This window comes from Thalassophryne amazonica, chromosome 15 (genome assembly GCF_902500255.1).
Source record: "Thalassophryne amazonica chromosome 15, fThaAma1.1, whole genome shotgun sequence".
NCBI classification, from domain to species: Eukaryota; Metazoa; Chordata; class Actinopteri; order Batrachoidiformes; family Batrachoididae; genus Thalassophryne; species Thalassophryne amazonica.
Genome location: NC_047117.1, coordinates 22,759,960 through 22,779,938, shown reverse-complemented (window position 1 = coordinate 22,779,938; position 19,979 = coordinate 22,759,960). Strand labels below are relative to the sequence as shown.

Sequence of the window (19,979 nt, the reverse complement as noted above, 5' to 3'; positions counted from 1 at the left end):
ATATTGATATATTTTTTTTCTGTTGTGGTGCCCAAATTTATGCACCTGCCTAATTTTCTTTAAAGAATTATTGCACACTTTCTGTAAATACTAGAAACTTCATTTCACTTCTCAAATATCAGTGTTTGTCTGCTATATGATATATTTAAATGAAATTTCTGATCCAGACAACCAATGATTTATAAAGGAAAATCATTAATATATATATATATATATATATATATATATATATATATATATATATATATATATATATATATTTTCATATATATATTTTCATATATATATTTTCATATATATATATATATAGCGTATAGCCTAAACTGTAAACAGGTATTTTTTTTTCATATATATATATATATATATAGTGTTTAAAAAAATACCTGTTTACAGTAAACAGGTATTTTTTTTTCATATATATATATATATATAGTGTTTAAAAAAATACCTGTTTACAGTTTAGGCTATACGTCTTCTTCTGCTACTTATCCCACATCAAAAGGAATCTCGCGATAGTTTGTGTTTACCGGGTAACGATAGCGCGGGTTAGCCGCGAGACAGAGGTGGCTAGCGTGAACCGGTGCTTCTTTCATCACGAATAACAGGAGATTCTTCGCTTTATTTTGTTAAAAGTTCGGGAATTTGTTAACGGTTTTCATAACGTCAGTACACAAACCTTCTAAGGACGTGGAGCAGAACAGCCGATAAAAATGTCTGAAAGCGAAAACTGCGTGAAACAGCACGAAGAGCAGACGGAACTTGACGACGCTGGAGGAGCGGAGGTGAGACGGTCTTAAATGTTCTTCCGTGGACCTATGCATCATAAACCCGACAAAATATTCATCCCTTGTGCCTGTAGTGTTTCTAGGTGGCTGCGTGGAAAATTTTCACTTTGTCAGCGTTAGTGTGAGATACAGCGCTAGCAAGCTAGTTAGCTCCGTCCCTTCAGACAGTGAAGCGACGAGGCCGGTTGTTAGCGGGGGACGAGCGCAGCCCTGTTAGCGTGGATGTTAACCATCTGCTAAGCACAATCGCACCGATGCTTTGTTGTGCTTGTCTTTATAAGATGATCGGATCCGCTGTTTGTGTGCTGCCAGCGACGTTAAAAAAAGTGAAGAGGAGCACGCTAAGCGGTGTCCTCCGCCTCTTTGTTTAGTCCGTACAGCTTCCACTAAAATTTCCTCATCCTCCCACAGAATGAATGATTTGATTGGCGTTAAGATCCACTGTTGATGTGGATACTCAGAACATAGCCAATACAGTCTTCTTTTTTATGCCACAGGAGAAATCTGACTCTTCAGATGCTGGAAAAGAGTCTTCTTCGGATGGTGGGCCTGATGGATCATCCTCCTCTTTTTCATCCAAAACTAAAGACTCTGCTCCAGGTTATGAGGAAAAAATGGTAAGGATACTGTAAAGCTTATATTTACAAGTAAGATGTGTCTGAGTCTACAGCTAGAGCTTTATTAAGAAACCTACCTTGGACATTGGCAAAAGCAACACTTGAATTACCAGCTAGGATGTTACATAAATGATCCAGATAAATGTCAGGTGTTGGGGAACCAGAGAAACTTAAATAGATGTAGACTGCTGGAACAAGATGCTCTGTTGAGCCAGTGGCGAGCAGATTCCAGGAAAACATCCGAGGTCTGTGTCTATAAGTGTGCAGTTTTAGGATTTGCTAACAATCTGCACAAATCCTTTGAACTCCTAGGTCTCTGATAGAGGCAGGTCAATAAATCATCAAGCAAATATAATTGGCCGATATAAGCTATTTGCAGATAAATTTGTATCTGTGCTTATACTGGCTAATAAAAGGTAATTCAAAAGAAACACAGATTTAATGTCAACTATGTGATGCAGCGATTTATATTTCAAATCAGCCAGCCTCACTGAAGCATTAAGTTTTTTAAAAGTACTCATTGAAAAGCTCCCAAACACGAGAACTTACATTGTTATTCTGAAAAATTAAGCTAAAAGGTTAACAACCTACAAATGTATTTAAATGCTGTGGCTGTATTCAGTTGTTTTTCCCATCTTACTGCTGTCAGCAGCAGCAGATAATGCCACTAAGGTAATTATAAAAGTTTAAATAATCTGTAAATTAGTGTAAGATTTCACAAAATGAAATGTTTGCAGAATAGTGATACTGCTGCACTGATTTTAAACCTTACAGAGTGACGTTTTATGAGATGCCGTCTTTTGCGCAAATTCAAACAAATTTAAATTGAAAATATTGAAGGCAGTGTGGTGCAACATGTCAAAAACAATTCTCTGTACCGCATATAGTCGCATCCAGACCACCGTTGGCCACATTTTTTGTAATCAAATTATTTGAGTTACTTGAGTAATTGTTACACCCCTAACTGGGTGCAATGTTGCAGACACAATATTTCAGTGAAGTGAGTAGGGGTGTGTCACATTGGCAAAATGGACAAAGCTGGTAGGCTTTTGGTTTCAGTGTCTCATGAAAAAACGAATGTCTCCGAAGGAGATCCATGAGGGCATAGTAATGACATTAGGGGAGGATAGCCCGTTTTATGCTACAGTTAAACACTGGTTATCCAAATTCAAGAGGGGCAGAACAAGCATTAAAGATGGACTAAGATCAGGAAGAGCCATAAGTGCCACCTCAACCGATATGATCCAGAAGATCCTTGATATGGTTGTCACTGAAAGAAGAGTAAGTGAACATCACATAGACAGTACTGTGGGCATTTCCCAGGAGAGAGTTAATTCGGTTCTGATGGAAGAACTGGGAATGACAAAACTTTCAGTGTGATGGCCGATCAGAAACGCATGAGGTTAAATGTGTCCAGAGAGAATCTTTGACTTTCTGAGGCAGATCTGGATAGCTTCATGAGACGATCTTGACCATGGATGAGATCTGGGTCTATCACTTAGGGTCGGAGTCCAGACTACAGTCAAAGCAATGGAAACATGGGTACTCCCATGCAGAAGAAAGCCAGAGCTGTCTCATCTGCTGGAAAGGTCATGGCCTCTGTCTTCTGGGATACTGAGGGCATCATAATGGAGAACAATCTTCAGAAGGGACAGACTATCAATGGGGCCTATTATGCTTCCCTGCTGTGATAGCTACAGGACAAAATAAAGCAAAAGTAGGGTGGAATGCTCCGATAAAGTATTCTGTTTCACCAGAACAATGCTGTGGACCATTTCACTCATTACATTAGCTGTCATTCATGAATGTGTCTTCAAACTTGTTCTGCACCTACTTTATTCACCTGATTTTGTTCCTCTGGTCCTCCATCTGTTTTAAAACATGAAAATGCATCTTTGCTTGAACTCATTATATAATGCTGATAATGAAATCATATCTCCAGGTTGAAGATGATGTGCACATCTTACAGTGTAGTTGTTGGTCTAAACTAATGGTTCTCAACCCTGGTCCTCGAAGACATCTTAACCTGTACATTTTCCATCTCTCCTGCTTTGCCACAAGAGGATTCAGGTGTGCTCAACCAATCGAGCCCTAACAGACACCTGAATGAGCTCATCTGCTTTTCGCAGTGCATGGAGAGAAATGTGCAGGTCTATTGGTTAAGCGTTGGAATTCAGACTAGAAGATCCTCTGTTCATAACCCAGCCAGACCAAAAAATCAAGAGCCCTTGGGCAAGGTCCTTAATCCCCTAGTTGCTCCCGGTGTGTAGTGAGCACCTTACGTGGCAGCACCTTGACATCGGCGTTTGAGTGTGTTTGTGTGAATGTGAGGCATAATTGTAAAGTGCTTTGCGTGTTTGATGCAGATGGAAAAGCGCTATGTAAAACCATTTGCTTAGCACACCTATCAGAGTTAATTAGCTATGTTGTTGAGCAGGACGAGTGGGAGAAAAAAACAAAAACATGCAGCCGCAGGTTCCCTCCAGGAGCAGATTTGGGATTGTCAACATTCGGTTCAGATGGCATTGTACTATATAAATATAGTTCTTGTACCATTTACACAGTCAATGAAACGGTGATGTCTTCTTTGACAAGTGACTGAAAGTGTTTCCTTGTGTGTCTATAGCAAACAGATCGGACCAACAGATTTGAGTACTTGTTGAAGCAAACAGAGTTGTTTGCTCATTTCATCCAACCAGCTGCGCAGAAGACCCCCACCTCTCCCCTGAAGATGAAACCAGGACGTCCTCGCATCAAGAAAGATGAGAAACAGAATCTACTGTCTGTTGGAGAGTGAGTATACATGCAACAAATAAATGATAGTTGTACATATCACGATAGACTGTATCCTTAATTAAATTCTTTGATAGGTCTTTCGTAGTTTCACTGGAAAGCGCAGCACAAATACACAAGTTTTTGTTGCATGTGTAAAACCCCAAGGGTCTTTTCTGTCTCATAAACAGCCAATAACTCTTGCAAGGGTTTCACGATAAAATTAACAGTTGCACACTTGTTCTTACACAGTGCCCACAAGAAAATCTGTGCTGTGATTTTGGTCTTGTACTTGTAGATACCGATGAGAGGAAACAGTACCATATTCAGTGATGGAAGTTTTCCGGAAATTCACGGAAATCTGGGTTTTTACTTACGTAGTGAACATTTCTGGGCTATTTTGATAGTATACCTCAGAGTCCATTAATAGTCCACACCCAAACAGTAGGTGGTGGCAGTAGTCAGTTTGACAATTCTCGTTATCACGGTCAGTTTAATAACGTGAACCTGTGCGTTGCTATGGTAAAAAATGATGAGACTTACCTTCTTTGTTGAGCTTCTTTAAGACTGCTCTCTCATCATTTTCCATCAAATATTTAGCGATATTTGCATACATGTTTACACCAGTATTTTTGTCAGTCCATCCATCAGTCAGTTTCAGGAGGTCTGGCGTAACAAATCCTCATAATCTTGTCCGATTTGTTTCACCTCAGTCGTTAAAACACAAGGCTAATTTGCAGTTTGTTTTTGTGTTTCCAATGAACATGGAACAACGAACTCTGTGTTTACAAAAAAGTTTAAATTCATGGATTTTCCACCTTTTTAAAGTCATCTAAACTGCACCAATCTCTCATGTTTATATTGCGAACTGCCATCTTTCCCTTGGTGGTTGGTAGCGGTGGTAGCCAATCAGTCCCACACTGAATTAGTTGAACTCAAATCGATTGTCTTAAACCATTTGAGTTTACCAACTTAAATAAAATAATTTTCAAAAATTTGTTAAAGTTTTAGGAATGTAATAATTTATAGTTAATTAAACCTATGTAAATCTAGTTTATGTTTTTCAATAAAAAAAATGACAAATTTCTGCCTTAAAAAAACTTGTATTACATTTTGGATTATATTTTTTTGGAGTCATTCTTTGGTTTACTTGTTGGCTCTGCGTTGTGTTATGACTCTGCCCATTCGCTCCCCTCGGGACGCGAACTCACGATCTCTGGCATGGAAGTCGGACTCTGTAACCAGAAGGCTAAAACCCAGAGCTCTGGCCTTGTGACCAGAGAATTCTTTTGAGCTGTTGGGAGTGAGGTTTGCTAACTACATATGCACAGTGACAGCTGCTGGCCTCCGTTATATAAACTCAGCTAAAATGAGTGAATGGAATGCACTGAAAATACATCACCAACACTTCAATACCCCAAAACATTAAATACACTTAAAGGAACTGAGTTGTTATGGCAACAATTCATTTTTGAGTTAGTTTAATTAATGGAAATGAGTGACTATAACTTTTTTCAAAGTTTGTGTTACATTAACTTAATTATTGTATTAAAATGAAGTGTTCGGTGTAACAGTGCACTTATAAGGCTTGCTTGGTTGCCAGGGCACATAAAGAGTCATGCATGCAAGAAAATCTAGCACCCCACTTGTGTTAATAAATCATTTTAATGCAGTTGATGTAGTGTGACATAGCCACTGAAAATAATTAGTAGTGAGGTTTCTTGGTTCCTTCTCACTTTTATTGAGTGGTGCTTATGTTGTGTTCCATGCTGGCCAGTTTTGACAAAATGGCAAAATGATGCAGATAAAATAAGGTTATTTTTCAAAGGTGTGAGTGATATTTTGACTGATTGTAGCACCTTGTGAAAATGCACACAGCTCAAGCAGAAACTAAAGGATTTTGAATTACCTTTGGGGTGAAGCGTGGCTTGGAAATGATGTAGTGTACTTAATTTTTAGTTCATGAACATTCAGATATTATATTGAGAAGTAGGCAGTTAAATGTGCAAAAAGTAAAACTGTAAAAATTAGTCCTGGATTTAGCAACGGTAGTGGACTGTTGAATGAATGAATGAATGAATGAAACTGTTTATTTTGAACATTTGATACAACAACAATTACAAGATAGATCAATAAAGACAACAACAAAAAAGTTCCTACTGTGTACCCAACATGTCCGAAAAGGGGTAGGGTGAAGCATCAGCTTATTTATCCCTACCCCTTCTTCCCCACAACCAGTAATACCCTTTGCCACATATACACATAGATTCCTACACACCTAAACCGATATCAATATATATATATATACATATATATATACACATACACATATATATATACATACACACATCAACATACATACACATATACATACACATATATACACATATACATATATACACATATATATACACAAACATAAATATACACCTACACATACCTACTTACATACAAAATACTATATATTTACAAGCCGAAGCAAAAAACCAAAACACCCTAACCCTCATTACCCTTCCTCCTCCCTATACCTAGAAAAAAACATATTTTTGTACCGCTGTTTGAACTGGTTCATGCTTGGACATTGTTTGAGCCCCACTCCCAATCTGTTCCACATCCTCACCCCACAGACAGAAATACAGAAACCTTTTAATGTTGTTCGTGCCCACTGATGCTTTAAATTAAATTTCCCCCTCAGACTGTAATCCCCTGATCTGTTAAAAAACATATTTTTAATATTTGCTGGAAGTAAATTGTTTATTGCTTTATACACAATTTGTACTGTTTGAAAATGAACCAACTCTGTGAATTTTAGGAATTTGGATTTTAAAAATAGTGGATTTGTATGATCTCTATAGCCAGTATTATGAATAATTCTTATAGCTCTTTTCTGCATTACTGATAGTGATTATGTTGTACCTTTATAAGTATTACCCCATACCTCTGCACAGTACTGTAAATATGGTAAAACCAGTGAGCAGTAAAGAATGCGGAGTGAGTTGTGGTCCAGAATATGTTTCGCTTTGTTTAGAACTGAAATGCTTCTTGACAGTTTACTTTGTATATGTCTTATATGAGTCTTCCAGTTTATCTTATCTATTATCACCCCCAGAAACTTATTTTCATGTACCCTTTCAATATCTACCCCCTCGACTTGTAACTGAACCTGTATGTCTGTATTACAATAGCCAAATAACATGTATTTTGTTTTACTTAAGTTTAATGATAATTGTTTCTGTCAAACCATATTTTCAATTTTCCCATTTCTATACTGATCCTCCTCAGTAACTCCTGCAAATCCCCCCCTGAACAAAAAATGCTTGTCATCTGCAAATAATACTAATTTTAATATTTTGGAAACATTGACAATATCATTTATATAAATTAGAAACAGTTTTGGACCCAATACTGACCCCTGTGGGACGCCACAAGCATTGTCCAAGCATGATGATGTATATTCCCCCAACTTCACAAACTGTTTTCTGTTACTTAAGTAGCTTCTCACCCAGTGCAACACCAACGCCCTAATCCCATACTGTTCAAGTTTATTGATTAATATGTCATGATTGATTGTATCAAAAGCCTTTTTAAGGTCTATAAATATTCCAACTGAATGTAATTTGTGGTCTATGGCGTTTGTAATCTCCTCAACTGATTCTATTAATGCAAGTGATGTTGAACTATGTGCTCTGAATCCATATTGACTATCAGTAAGTAATTTATGTTTATTTATGAATTTGTCTAATCTATTATTGAATAACTTTTCTAATAATTTGGAAAATTGTGGAAGCAAAGAAACAGGTCTATAATTTGTGAAGTGGTGTCTATCCCCAGTCTTATACAGCGGCACAACCTTAGCTATTTTCATTTGATTGGGAAATTTACCGGTTTGAAATGATAAGTTACAGATGTAAATGGTTCTACAATCCATTCAATGACCTGTTTTACCACCACCATATCAATTTCATTTAAATCGGTAGATGTTTTATATTTACAATTATTCACAATGTATATAATTTAATTTCCATCCACTGCTGTGAGGAACATTGAACAGGGATTTCTTTCTATGAGATTATTATCCCAATCCTCAGGTTGGGAATCGGGAATTTTTTCTGCCAAGCTTGGTCCAATATTTACAAAAAAATTATTAAAACCGTTGACTACCTCATCGTTGACATTATTATCAATGAAATACTGAGGGTAACTCTGTTTTTATTACCATTTTGATAATGCTATTTAATATATCCCATATCCTTTAATATTGTTTTTGTTATTATATAATATGTTACTATAATATTCCTTCCTACATACCCGTATAATATTAGTTAATCTATTTTGTATTTCTTATATCTATTTTCTGCCTCTTTAGTCTTTAGTTTTATGAATTCTCTATACAGTGTATTTTTCTTATTACATGCATTTCGTAACCCTTTCGTCATCCATGGTCGAGCTTGGATTTTTTGTTTTCTGTAGTCTTGTTTAATTGGACAATTTTTATCATATAATGATGTAAATATTTGTAAAAAAGTTTCATATGCACTATCAACATCACTTTCACTGTATACCTTTTCCCAGTTTTGCTCCTGTAAATCCTTCTTTAGTGTGTTCATGTTTTCCTCTGTCCGCACTCGCCTGTTTTTTATTTTCTCCTCTGGCTGATTCCGCCGATGGTTTCTATTATAAACGATGAAAACTGGTAGATGATCACTAATGTCATTGATTAATAATCCACTCACAGTGTTATTCTCAATATCATTGCTGAATATATTATCAATTAAGGTGGCACTATGGGATGTAATTCTGCTTGGCCTGGTGATTTTTGGATATAAACTCATACTGTACATATACTGATAAATTCATCTGTTATTTATGCTTATTTGGATTGAGCAGATCAATATTTAAGTCACCACAAATGAACACAGTTTTTTGATTAGTTTTTGAGAACATTTTTCCCATACAGTCAGTGAATGTTTCAATACTAGATCCTGGTGCTCTATATATACAGCTGACTAATACATTTTTGCTTTTTTTCTTCACATATTTCAATAGTTATACATTCTAATAAGTTATCAATCACAGTTGTCATATTGTCTACTATTTTATAATCCATGTTCTTATCCACATACACAGCCACTCCTCCTCCACTCTTATTTTTCTGTTTACACAATTAAATTCATATCCATCCAGTTTCAAAATCCATTCCTTTATCTTCATTGATCCATGTTTCTGATATAGCAATTGTTAATATTTTTTTAAACTGACTTAAATATTCTTTAATGTTGTTAAAGTTTGCATATAGACTTCTGCTGTTGAAATGGATTATTGATAATTGTTATCCATTCTAATGATCCGATTAAAACTGTTCATCTGTATAATAGCAACAACTGTCATTGATATTTGAGAAGAAATTATTGTCCGGGTCTATATCGTGCTCCAAGTCCAGTACATTGTGGTCTGTGTATTTAAATGTTCTCAGTTCTACTTTTCCATGATCAGCAATCCTTTGAGTTATATCCTTCTTGTCTCCAGATGTAGATGAATAGGTAGTAGATGAATAGGTTCCTCTGGTCTGTGTCATGGTGTTGTGATGTGTTTGTGTCCTCATACCTTATTGGTCATATTTGTCCAGATCCTCGATGTTCCTGATTACCATAACCTTCGCTTGTTCTGGTGTTCCATTCAATTTGATAAATGTTTGCAGTTGGATGTCCATGTCTGTTGAATTTTTCCCTGCTTTTTAAGAAACGAGCTTTCCTGGCGATGTCTGCGTTTCTTTTGGTCAGATGTTCATTGATGAATACGTTTGTTCCTTTGAGTTTCCGTCCCTGTTTTAACAATGCCATTTATGTTTTCTGTTGACAAACCTCATTATAACTGCTCGCTTGTCTCCATCCTCTCATCCTGGGCAGGGGGTGGCACGCTTCAATGTTATTACAGTCCATTTGAATACCTTTAGATTGCAGGAAGTCAGCCACCTGTTGTTCCACTGAGCTGGCCTCCTGCTCACTGGCCTCCCCTCCGCTGTCTTCTGACACCGCCCGTGCGTAGGATCGAGGTTTATTATGAATTCCTGTAATAATAACGTCGTTCATCCTTGTGTACTGTTCCAACTCCGCAACACGGTTCTCCAGGTACACCAGACGCCGGTCTTTCTCGGCATTCTGGATCCGGAGAGCCTTCACTTCTTCCACCAGCTCCATAATGGATTTCTGCTGCATTTTAACCACAGAAATTTCCTCAGACAAAAAGTCCAGGGACTTCTTGATATCGTCTCCCTCCTCCGCCGTCAGTGCCTTCTTCGGACCCATGGTCAGATAACTCCGCGCTGGCGCCTCGGGCCTCGGTAAAGCCGCGCCGGTGGAACTGCGCTGACGCCTCGGGCTTCAGGTGGAGCCGCGCCGGTGGAACTGCGCTGACGCCTCGGGCTTCAGGTGGAGCCGCGCCGGTGGAACTGCGCTGACGCCTCGGGCTTCAGGTGGAGCCGCGCCGGTGGAACTGCGCTGACGCCTCGGGCTTCAGGTGGAGCCGCGCCGGTGGATGTGCGCTGACGCCTCGGGCCTCGGTAAAGCCGCGCCGGTGGATGTGCGCTGGCGCCTCGGGCTTCAGGTGGAGCCGCGCCGGTGGATGTGCGCTGACGCCTCGGGCTTCAGGTGGAGCCGCGCCGGTGGAACTGCGCTGACGCCTCGGGCTTCAGGTGGAGCCGCGCCAGTGGATGAGGCAGAAAAAGCAAAGAGATATTTCTTACACACACAGCCCGCGTCTGTCTTCAGCCAGGATTAGGACGCATTAGCTCACAATTGTTCACAAGAATCAGAATAGCCTTTATTCGCCAAGAATAAAGAATACAAGAATTGACTCCAGTTAGAACTGTACTGTACGAGCATGTATAAATATACCCTAAATAATTCACAGTTAAAATGTGCAACCTCTTTGAATCATTTCAGTCAAGTCTTTGCTATTTGATAACTGTTAATCAATGAAACAGTTTTGTGGTGGGAGCAGTACAAATTTTTCCAGGGAACTACCCACTTTCTCAACTGGGCAAGAGAGGGGAAATGTTAACATTCAACCCTGAGTCTAATACTGATACTTAGAGAAGGATAACCAAATAAATGTGCAGAGGCTCTTGCATGAACAAAGAGTGGCAAATCTTGGCCACACTGACCACGGTCAAGCAACCTGTGTTCCACAAAGGGAAACATACACGCTTTTTGTCCTGACGTCTCACAGTAAATTCCCTGGGCATGCACTGCTGCTTCCCAGAGTCATAGAACGCTTATCATAAGATTTTGTTCCAACTGTGATATTCAAGCACAAACTGACATATGTTTGGATGGCATTCTGGTCATCAATGGCGATGACATGTCATTGAAGTAGTGCATCTGAGCAATTGACACACTCATGAAGTCAAGTCTTTGCTATTTGATAACTGTTAAATCAATGAAACAGTTTTGTGGTGGGAGCAGTACACATTTTTCCAGGGAACTACCCACTTTCTCAACTAGGCAAGAGAGGGGAAATGTTAACATTCAGCCCTGAGTCTAATACTGATACTTAGAGAAGGATAACCAAATAAATGTGCAGAGGCTCTTGCATGAACAAGAGTGGCAAATCTTGGCCACACTGACCACGGTCAAGCAACCTGTGTTCCACAAAGGGAAACATACACGCTTTTTGTCCTGACGTCTCAGTAAAATCCCTGGGCATGCACTGCTGCTTCCCAGAGTCATAGAACGCTTATCACAAGATTTTGTTCCAACTGTGATATTCAAGCACAAACTGACATATGTTGGATGGCATTCTGGTCATCAGTGGCGATGACATGTCATTGAAGTAGTGCATCTGAGCGATTGACACACTCATGATTGATCCGTAAGTAAACTATAAATTATATATATAAAAAAATTTGATTAATGAACTCTTTTTATTATACATTTATTTTAGTCTCATTTTATTGCCCTGGTATGAAATCCGTGGGGATATAGTGATCCGCATGTCCGTCCTCGCTTGTTAGCGTGATTTGTCAAGAACGAGTTGACCAATTTCATTCATATTTGTTATAAGGGTGTACCTGGGTGATGCCTCGTCACTGGTGTGTTACTGTGACTTTGGGGTCAATTTCATGGTTACAGCAAGATATTCTATGTATTGTCATTGGCACCCTTGTTGGAGTGATATCTCAAGAACCAGTTGACCAGTTTCATTCTTATTTAGTATAAGTCTGTACTTGGGTGATCGCTTGACACTTTTTATTACTGATTTATGTGGCTGGGGGGGATATGCCATCGCCTGATGACTCTTGTTAAATTAGTTTTTAATGTGAATATTGTTGCAGAATTGTTCATTTCCTAATTGTGATGCATCTTAAAATAGAAAACTTTACTTAGAATACTGTTTTTTTACAAAAAGTAGATGAACACAAATATTTGAGAATATGACTCCTGTTTGGGGAAGCACTCCGACTCTGACACATTGTGCCTTAATTTGTGGTTTCCAGTACCCGCCATCGCCGCACAGAGCAGGAGGAAGATGAAGAGCTTCTGAACGAGAGCACAAAGACGACTAATGTCTGCACTCGGTTTGACGATTCTCCATCCTGTAAGTAGCTACCTGTTTTCAATTGGACTTCACAGGACGGCACATTTAGCACAGGCAGTATGGCACTTATGTGGACCATAAGTGATACTTGAGAGTTGATTTTCTTTCTTTCATCTAGATGTCAAAACGGGAAAAATGAGAGATTACCAGGTCCGTGGTCTCAATTGGCTTATTTCTCTATATGAGAATGGAATTAATGGCATCCTTGCTGATGAAATGGTCAGTACTTTCTCCCAGTCAGAAATGTTACCTCTGTATGCAGTATTGCTGTGGATTACTTTTGTGTGTAACATTATTTCCTTACATACACCTCTTTGTTGTTTCTTAGGGGTGGGAAAAACTCTTCAAACTATCGCACTGCTTGGTTACATGAAACACTACAGAAACATTTCCTGGTCCCCACATGGTTCTTGTGCCAAAGTCGACTCTTTACAACTGGATGAATGAGTTCAAGCGCTGGGTGCCTTCACTCCGTGCCGTCTGCCTGATTGGAGACAGAGATGAGAGGGTGAGCTGTCAAATTTCACTATTTTCACACAAAGCCCTTTTAAAAGCTCCCCTTACACATACACTCTGGTTAGGGATGTCCCAATCTGGGTTTTATTTATTTATTTATTAGAAATCAATTAATTAATTTTGCTCACTATCCTGATCATACATTTAATATTGAGTATCTCCTGATATGAGTTTCCTAATTGTGCACAATGACACAATGCCAGCAGAAACCAAGTCAACCCATTGTATGTGCTTGACAGTTTAACAGCTCTGCCATGCATTAAGAAGAAAACTGCTTCAATCCAAGCTGCTCCTTAATGTTTTTTTAATTAAACAGTAAGTAGACAGATTTCTTTGTAATGACTTATCAGTTTCCACATAATGTAGCATTGACAGAAGTGTATCAGAGTAATAGTGGTTGAACAACCTTTACTGGTTAAAATACATTAATTTTCACCATTATTATTATTACTTCATTATATGCAAAAAAAAAAAATTTCAAATGTGGACCTTTGCTCTGGGGGTGCTTCCAACCTCTCGCCCCTTTGGCTACACAACTACAGTTTCTGTGAGCAGGAAGAAAACAGCCATGATGACAAGGAAAAACTTATTTATGTGTGCAATGCTACAAGGATGGCTTGAAACAAGCTTTATCTGTCAGAGACAGACTTTCTGTGTATTTGAAGCGAAGATTGAAATGTTTTTAAAATGCACACGGGCAGCGCTGATTGACTGACTGAGTGGTGTCTTCAGCACCGTGCCAGTGAAAATGAGAGACTGGTGCGCAGGGTTGGTGATCTGTGTGAATAAAGACTTGTTGCATATTTAAAGCAAAGAAGAGCGTTAATGTGCTTTCAAAACATGCACCACGGCTGTTTGGTAAAGCAGCATCAGTGCTGTTTGTTTGCCCTACTGGCACCGCGCATTTGAAATAAACTGAGGGGACGTGCAGATACCGATCCCCCCCCCCAAATGCCTTGAATGGGCGTGGTTCCGATTAGTTCATTTGGATCAGTATATTTTACAACAATTTCCCATGGGGGTGTGTGTGTGTGTGTGTGTGTGTGTGGAAAGCAAGTGGTCAAATGCAACGTATCACTGTGGTGCTTACAGGTTCTCTCTACTGTTAAAGAAGTATGTGCATCCAATAAATGCTGCATAGTTTCCACTAACACTCTATTTGAATGAAACTGATGCAGAAATTATGATTTTCTTGTTCTGTCAAGCTTAATAATAAAAATTAGTTTGGGAACCCATGCAATATTGTGGATATTACTACCAACATATGGCCATCGGGTATTGCGAAGACCTGACGTCTGTCTGTCTGTGTACAGCATCGGTCCAGTTCTATTACTGCCACAGTCTTTAAATTTATAGGGAACATTCTTGGACACAGACCTTGGACAAATTCAAACAAGACTGAAAACTCTGCAGATCCGAGCAATTCAGCAGATTTCATCATGTGAAGGGGTGGTGTCAATGTTATACTCTGTATTCGTGATCACCACTGAGTTTTTAAAATGCCTATCGCAAAGCGTTTTTTTTTTTTTTTTTACGACATTGTGCAAGTTTTATAAGTCCGCAGACACTGACCTGTGAGTTAGAGACAAATTTGTGTCCTCACATCTGTGGAAGTCCGCGGGAAAAAAAATACCTCTCTGAGTGTTGCTGTTGCGACAGTTGTTGTAAAGCGGGACTGGTTGGTTGCTATGGCGATGCTCCAAGATGCTGTTCTTTAAGCTAAACGTAGCATGTGGGCATCGCATACTTTAAGAGCCATCAAGCTATTAAAAAATAATTTTGCGGCATGTCTGTGTCACGGAGCGACGTCTGAGAGAGAGAAGATGGCAAGAAACGTGTGAAAAAGTTTGATATGGACAAGCATCTGTGGAATTGGCGCTGGGTTGAATTTAAACTTCGTCATCATGAACACATTAAAAAAAAACAAAAAAAAACGGGAAATGCGAACTGCATCTTGTGCCCTCAAGAAACATGGTAAGATTTTTTTTTCCTCATGGAAAATAAACATGTGCTGTTCAAACAGGGTTTCAGACAAGATTATATTACTTTTTTAAATGAAATGTAGAATTTCTTTCATTGGGAAAAAGGACATTGTGGCTTTGAGTGCATTTACAGGAATTTACACAAGGATAGAAATGACTTTTACTATAAGGTATGTTATTGATATTTTTACCATAATTTTCAAAATGTTCTACAAGCTTTAGCTGTGGTTTTTGAAATACTTTAACACTCTTTTCAATATTCATGAATTTCATGTAGTTTAATTGTTCTGAGTTAATGCATAATTTGGTTTACAATTAAAAGGAAAATCATTGCAGGTCCTACTTCTATGTCATATTCTGTTATTTCAGCATTATTATTGACAGTTCAAATAAAAGGTTGAATCTAGGATTATTTAAATGTACACTTCTTTTGAGATTTTTTTTCTTCCAGGAGATGCTGAAAATGTATCATTAGATACAAATCGCAGCTTCAGGGGGGGCTGCGCCCTCCAGACTCCCTACAAATTTTCCCTGGATTTCACAATTTTCATTTCACATCCTGTTCAATGATGGCTAACCTTGACCTAGTTTAAGAGGTATTTTAAGAAGTTAAAAAGTCACATCTGTTTCAATTTGTTCAGTTTTGTTTTTGAGTGGTGGGGTGACAGCCAGTCAGAGTAGAGGTGCACAGTGATGTCACAGTCTGGTTGCTAGCTGCAAACTCAGGTTTATTTGTGTGTAAATATATCCTCTTTGTCATGTATTATGTAAAAGCGAGTAAGAAATAAACACTTCTAAAACTGAAATACACTTTCTAGAAACTAATAATACTTCTGAAGTGATTTAAGACATTATCAGATGTTAGCATGCACATTAATGTCCGCTAACTTCGGTCTTTTCAAAAGCTCATGTTCACATATGTAAAAGTTAGTGACAATCTGAAACTGAAATCACTGTTTTGGAACCTAATAATTACTTAAACAATTGCAAATGATAAGAACACAATGCTCATAAGGCCGAGGGTATTTTAGCATTGCGTTATATTTCATTTTATTAACATTTGGTCTTTAAAGTACAGTTATTCATGGGTTAGGGGTATTGCAACAGGGTGATCCCATTAAGCCCAGCAAACATCCAAAAAATCTACACACAATATTTTGGTACAAAACTTACTACATTTCTATTTAAACCCCCTGCTCTGTGACTGGGCACAGACCCTGGACATACACACACGCACCAGATTTCATTATAGGCCACATAGCTTTATAAAATATTCAGAATGCTTATTCTCAAAAACCTCATCAATCATTACATTTTTGTGTAAATCACAACAGGGAAACTTTTTTTTTTTCTTTTTTTTTTTAACGTGTATAAATTTGTTATATTTTTATCATTTGGCAGGGGGAGCCTGTTACATCTGATTTTCAGTTATTTATTCTTCTACCCCGGAGACTCATGCCTAGATTTTGTCATGTTTTGCAAGCTATGGGAAAACGTGCTGTAGAAATGCAGGCTTCTTTGAAGCAGATTGATTTCCAATATTATTGGTTATTGTACACTCATGAAATACTGAAATTGTTTAGGTCCCATTATGGATAGTAAATTTTTCAGCTGTCATACTTTTTTTTTTTTTTTACATTCCAGACTGCCTCATCAGAGATGTGCTGTTGCCAGGAGAATGGGACGTGTGTGTCACATCCTACGAGATGCTCATCATTGAAAGGCAGTATTCAAAAAGTTCAACTGGAGATACTGGTCATCGATGAAGCTCACAGGATCAAGAATGAGAAGTCAAAGGTCAGTGGTTCACAAAATCTGACTCTTAAAGTGCTGTATAACACTATTTTGTCTTAATAGTAATAGACATTAGTTAGTTGACAGTTTTATGCACAGCCAAATCCTATTTTTGAGTTAATGTCTTAAAAGAGATTAAATGTCTTTAATTTTCCTGGTAGCTATCGGAAATTGTGCGCGAATTTAAGACGACCAATCGTTTACTGCTGACTGGAACCCCACTCCAAAATAATCTTCATGAGCTTTGGGCCTTGCTTAACTTCCTTCTGCCTGATGTCTTAACTCTGCAGAGGTGAGAATGTTCTGAAACACGAGATCAATGCAGATTTTATCAGATGGCATAGCTGCTCTCAAGTATGAAAGTAAAAATATCTCTGTGATGTGGTTTTAGTTTTGTAATTAGAAGAAAAGCAGATGCCTGTTATGAATTTAATATCTCTTCTTCCCCTCCCAAAGGACTTTGATTCCTGGTTTGACACAAACAACTGCTTGGGTGATCAGAAGTTGGTTGAACGCCTTCATACAGTATGTATTGAATCTTCACTTAAATCATCTGTTAATTCAAGGGTATGCTGTTACTTGTGCTGTATAACTGATGACATTGTGTGTTAGGTACTCCGCCCCTTTCTTGCTGCGTCGTATAAAGGCGGACGTAGAAAAGAGCTTGCTCCCGAAAAAGAGATAAAGAATATTGGGCCTGAGTAAGATGCAGCGAGAGTGGTAAGTACATTGTATTTAATTTATTTTTCAGTGACAAATTAGTATTGACTTGTTGTGGAGTATGTTGTAATATTAACTTGTGTCACAACCCTTCCAGGTACACAAGGATTCTGATGAAGGACATTGACATTTTGAACTCGGCAGGCAAAATGGACAAGATGAGACTCCTGAATGTTCTTATGCAGCTCAGGAAATGCTGCAACCACCCATATCTATTTGATGGAGCAGAACCAGGCCCCCATACACCACAGACCTCCACCTGGTGGTTAACAGTGGCAAGATGGTGGTACCTGGACAAGTTGCTACCCAAGATGAAGGAACAGGGTATGTCTGTGGTTGCCTCAATTTCAATTTTCATTTTTATATTAACTTTTATATTCACCTTGTCCAAGATGGCGCCACGTGAAGGTGCCCTGGTATTCTGGTGCTCCCTGTTTTGTCTGTTTTTGTGCGTAAATCGTGTGTCATCGTGCTCCTACACCCGCGAGGAGTTTCTAAACATCAGATCATCAACACCCATGGACATTATGCCAGTTCTTTTAGTGCCTGCAGCAGAACTGGTTCACTTTGCCTCAGACCAAAGGGACACGCGCGCACGCCCCTACATGGGATATTTCTCTCCAACGTCCGCTCACTCGGCAACAAGATGGATGAGCTGGCACTGCTGATGAAGAAGAGTAGAGATTTCTCTTCATCTTGTGTACTGTGCTTCACGGAGATGTGGTTAAATGCACAGACACCGGACTACGCGCATCCAACTAGAGGGATTCCAACTCCTCCGCGCGACAGAAAACCAGAGCACTCTCCGGTGGAAAAACAAGAGGTGGAGGACTCTGCTTCTATATCAACAACGCCTGGTGCTCCGATGTGACTGTGATCTCCCAACACTGCTCTCCCTCTATGGAATGTCTCCTCATAAACTGCAGGACTGTTCTACTCTCACGTTGAGTTTAACTCCTTCATACTTTGCTCCGTGTATATCCCACGAGCTCGGACGTGCACGAGGCCAAGCGCGCTCGCGGATCAGATTATGAGCGTGGAGAGATTTTCGGACTCCCTTGTTATAATTCTCGGCGATTTTAACAAAGGGAATCTCAGTCAGGAATTACCAAAATACAAACAGTTTGTTAAATGCCCGACCAGAGAAGGAGCACGTAGATCATTGTTACACGACAGTGAGTGACGCCTACACGTGCAGTGGCCCGTGCAGCTTTAGGACTCTTAGAACCATGTGATGGTCCATTGATCCCCACGTACAGACAGAGACTAAAACTCTCTAAACCTGTTGTGTGGAGCAATGAAGCTGTAGAGGAGCTACATGCGTGCTTGGCGCTACGGATTGGGATATGTTTGAGGCTTCAACAAGACAGTCTAGATAAACTACACGGACACGTGACGTCATATATTCATTTCTGTGAAGACAGCATCATCCACAGCGCACCAGGGTGAGATATAACAATGACAAGCCCTGGTTTCCACCTAAACTCCGGCAGCTCCGTCAGCAGAAAGGTGGCTTTCAGAGAAGGAGACAGAGACAGCTATAGAGGTGCAAAGTACAGATTTAGCAAGGAGGTGACAAAGGCTAAATCCATGTACAGTTCACGTCTGCAGCAAAGGTTCTCTGCCAACGACTCGGCCTCTGTGTGGAGGGGGTTGAAAGAGATCACCAACTACAAGCCCAAAGCACCTCGTTCTATTGACGACCTGAAGCTGGCCAACGACCTGAACGTCTTCTATTCACGTTTTGAAGACATGGACTCACACCTCCCCACCCCCCACACAACTGGATATTCAAACACTCTGGACCTCCCCCCGCTGCCCTCTCGGTCCAAGAGGAGGATGTGAGAAGACGTTTCAGAAGGCTGAATCCACGTAAGGCCCCGGGCCCACACTGTGTCTTTCCTGCCACCCTGAGACACTGAGCTGATGAGCTGGCCCCAGTCTTCACGGGGATCTTCAACACCTCCCTGGAGTCATGCCATGTTCCAGTCTGTTTCAAGTCCTCCATCATAGTTCCAGTCCCCAAGAAACCACATGTCACTGGACTTAATGACTACAGGCCTGTGGCTCTCACGTCTGTAGTCATGAAGACCTTCGAACGCCTGGTTTTATCCCACCTGAAGTCCATCACCAATCCCATCCTGGACCACCTGCAGTTTGCCTACAGAACCAACAGGTCTGTAGGTGACGCCATAAAC

The 19,979-nt window shown here is 39.5% G+C and overlaps 1 protein-coding gene across 1 annotated transcript in view; it reads left to right on the top strand.

Moving 5' to 3' along the window:
* The first annotated feature begins 520 nt into the window (after positions 1-520).
* smarca5 (SWI/SNF related, matrix associated, actin dependent regulator of chromatin, subfamily a, member 5) overlaps positions 521-19,979 on the top strand; it is a 35,503-nt gene continuing 16,044 nt past the window's right edge. Inside the window, 18 exon segments of the mRNA XM_034188615.1 lie at positions 521-782; positions 1,283-1,402; positions 4,029-4,195; positions 12,669-12,769; positions 12,888-12,992; positions 13,098-13,159; positions 13,161-13,277; position 13,672; positions 16,912-16,983; positions 16,986-17,018; positions 17,021-17,064; positions 17,223-17,337; positions 17,340-17,353; positions 17,518-17,591; positions 17,680-17,781; positions 17,879-18,012; positions 18,015-18,070; positions 18,072-18,105. Of these exon segments, the coding sequence (XP_034044506.1) occupies positions 711-782; positions 1,283-1,402; positions 4,029-4,195; positions 12,669-12,769; positions 12,888-12,992; positions 13,098-13,159; positions 13,161-13,277; position 13,672; positions 16,912-16,983; positions 16,986-17,018; positions 17,021-17,064; positions 17,223-17,337; positions 17,340-17,353; positions 17,518-17,591; positions 17,680-17,781; positions 17,879-18,012; positions 18,015-18,070; positions 18,072-18,105 (1,423 nt within the window). The 5' untranslated portion in view covers positions 521-710.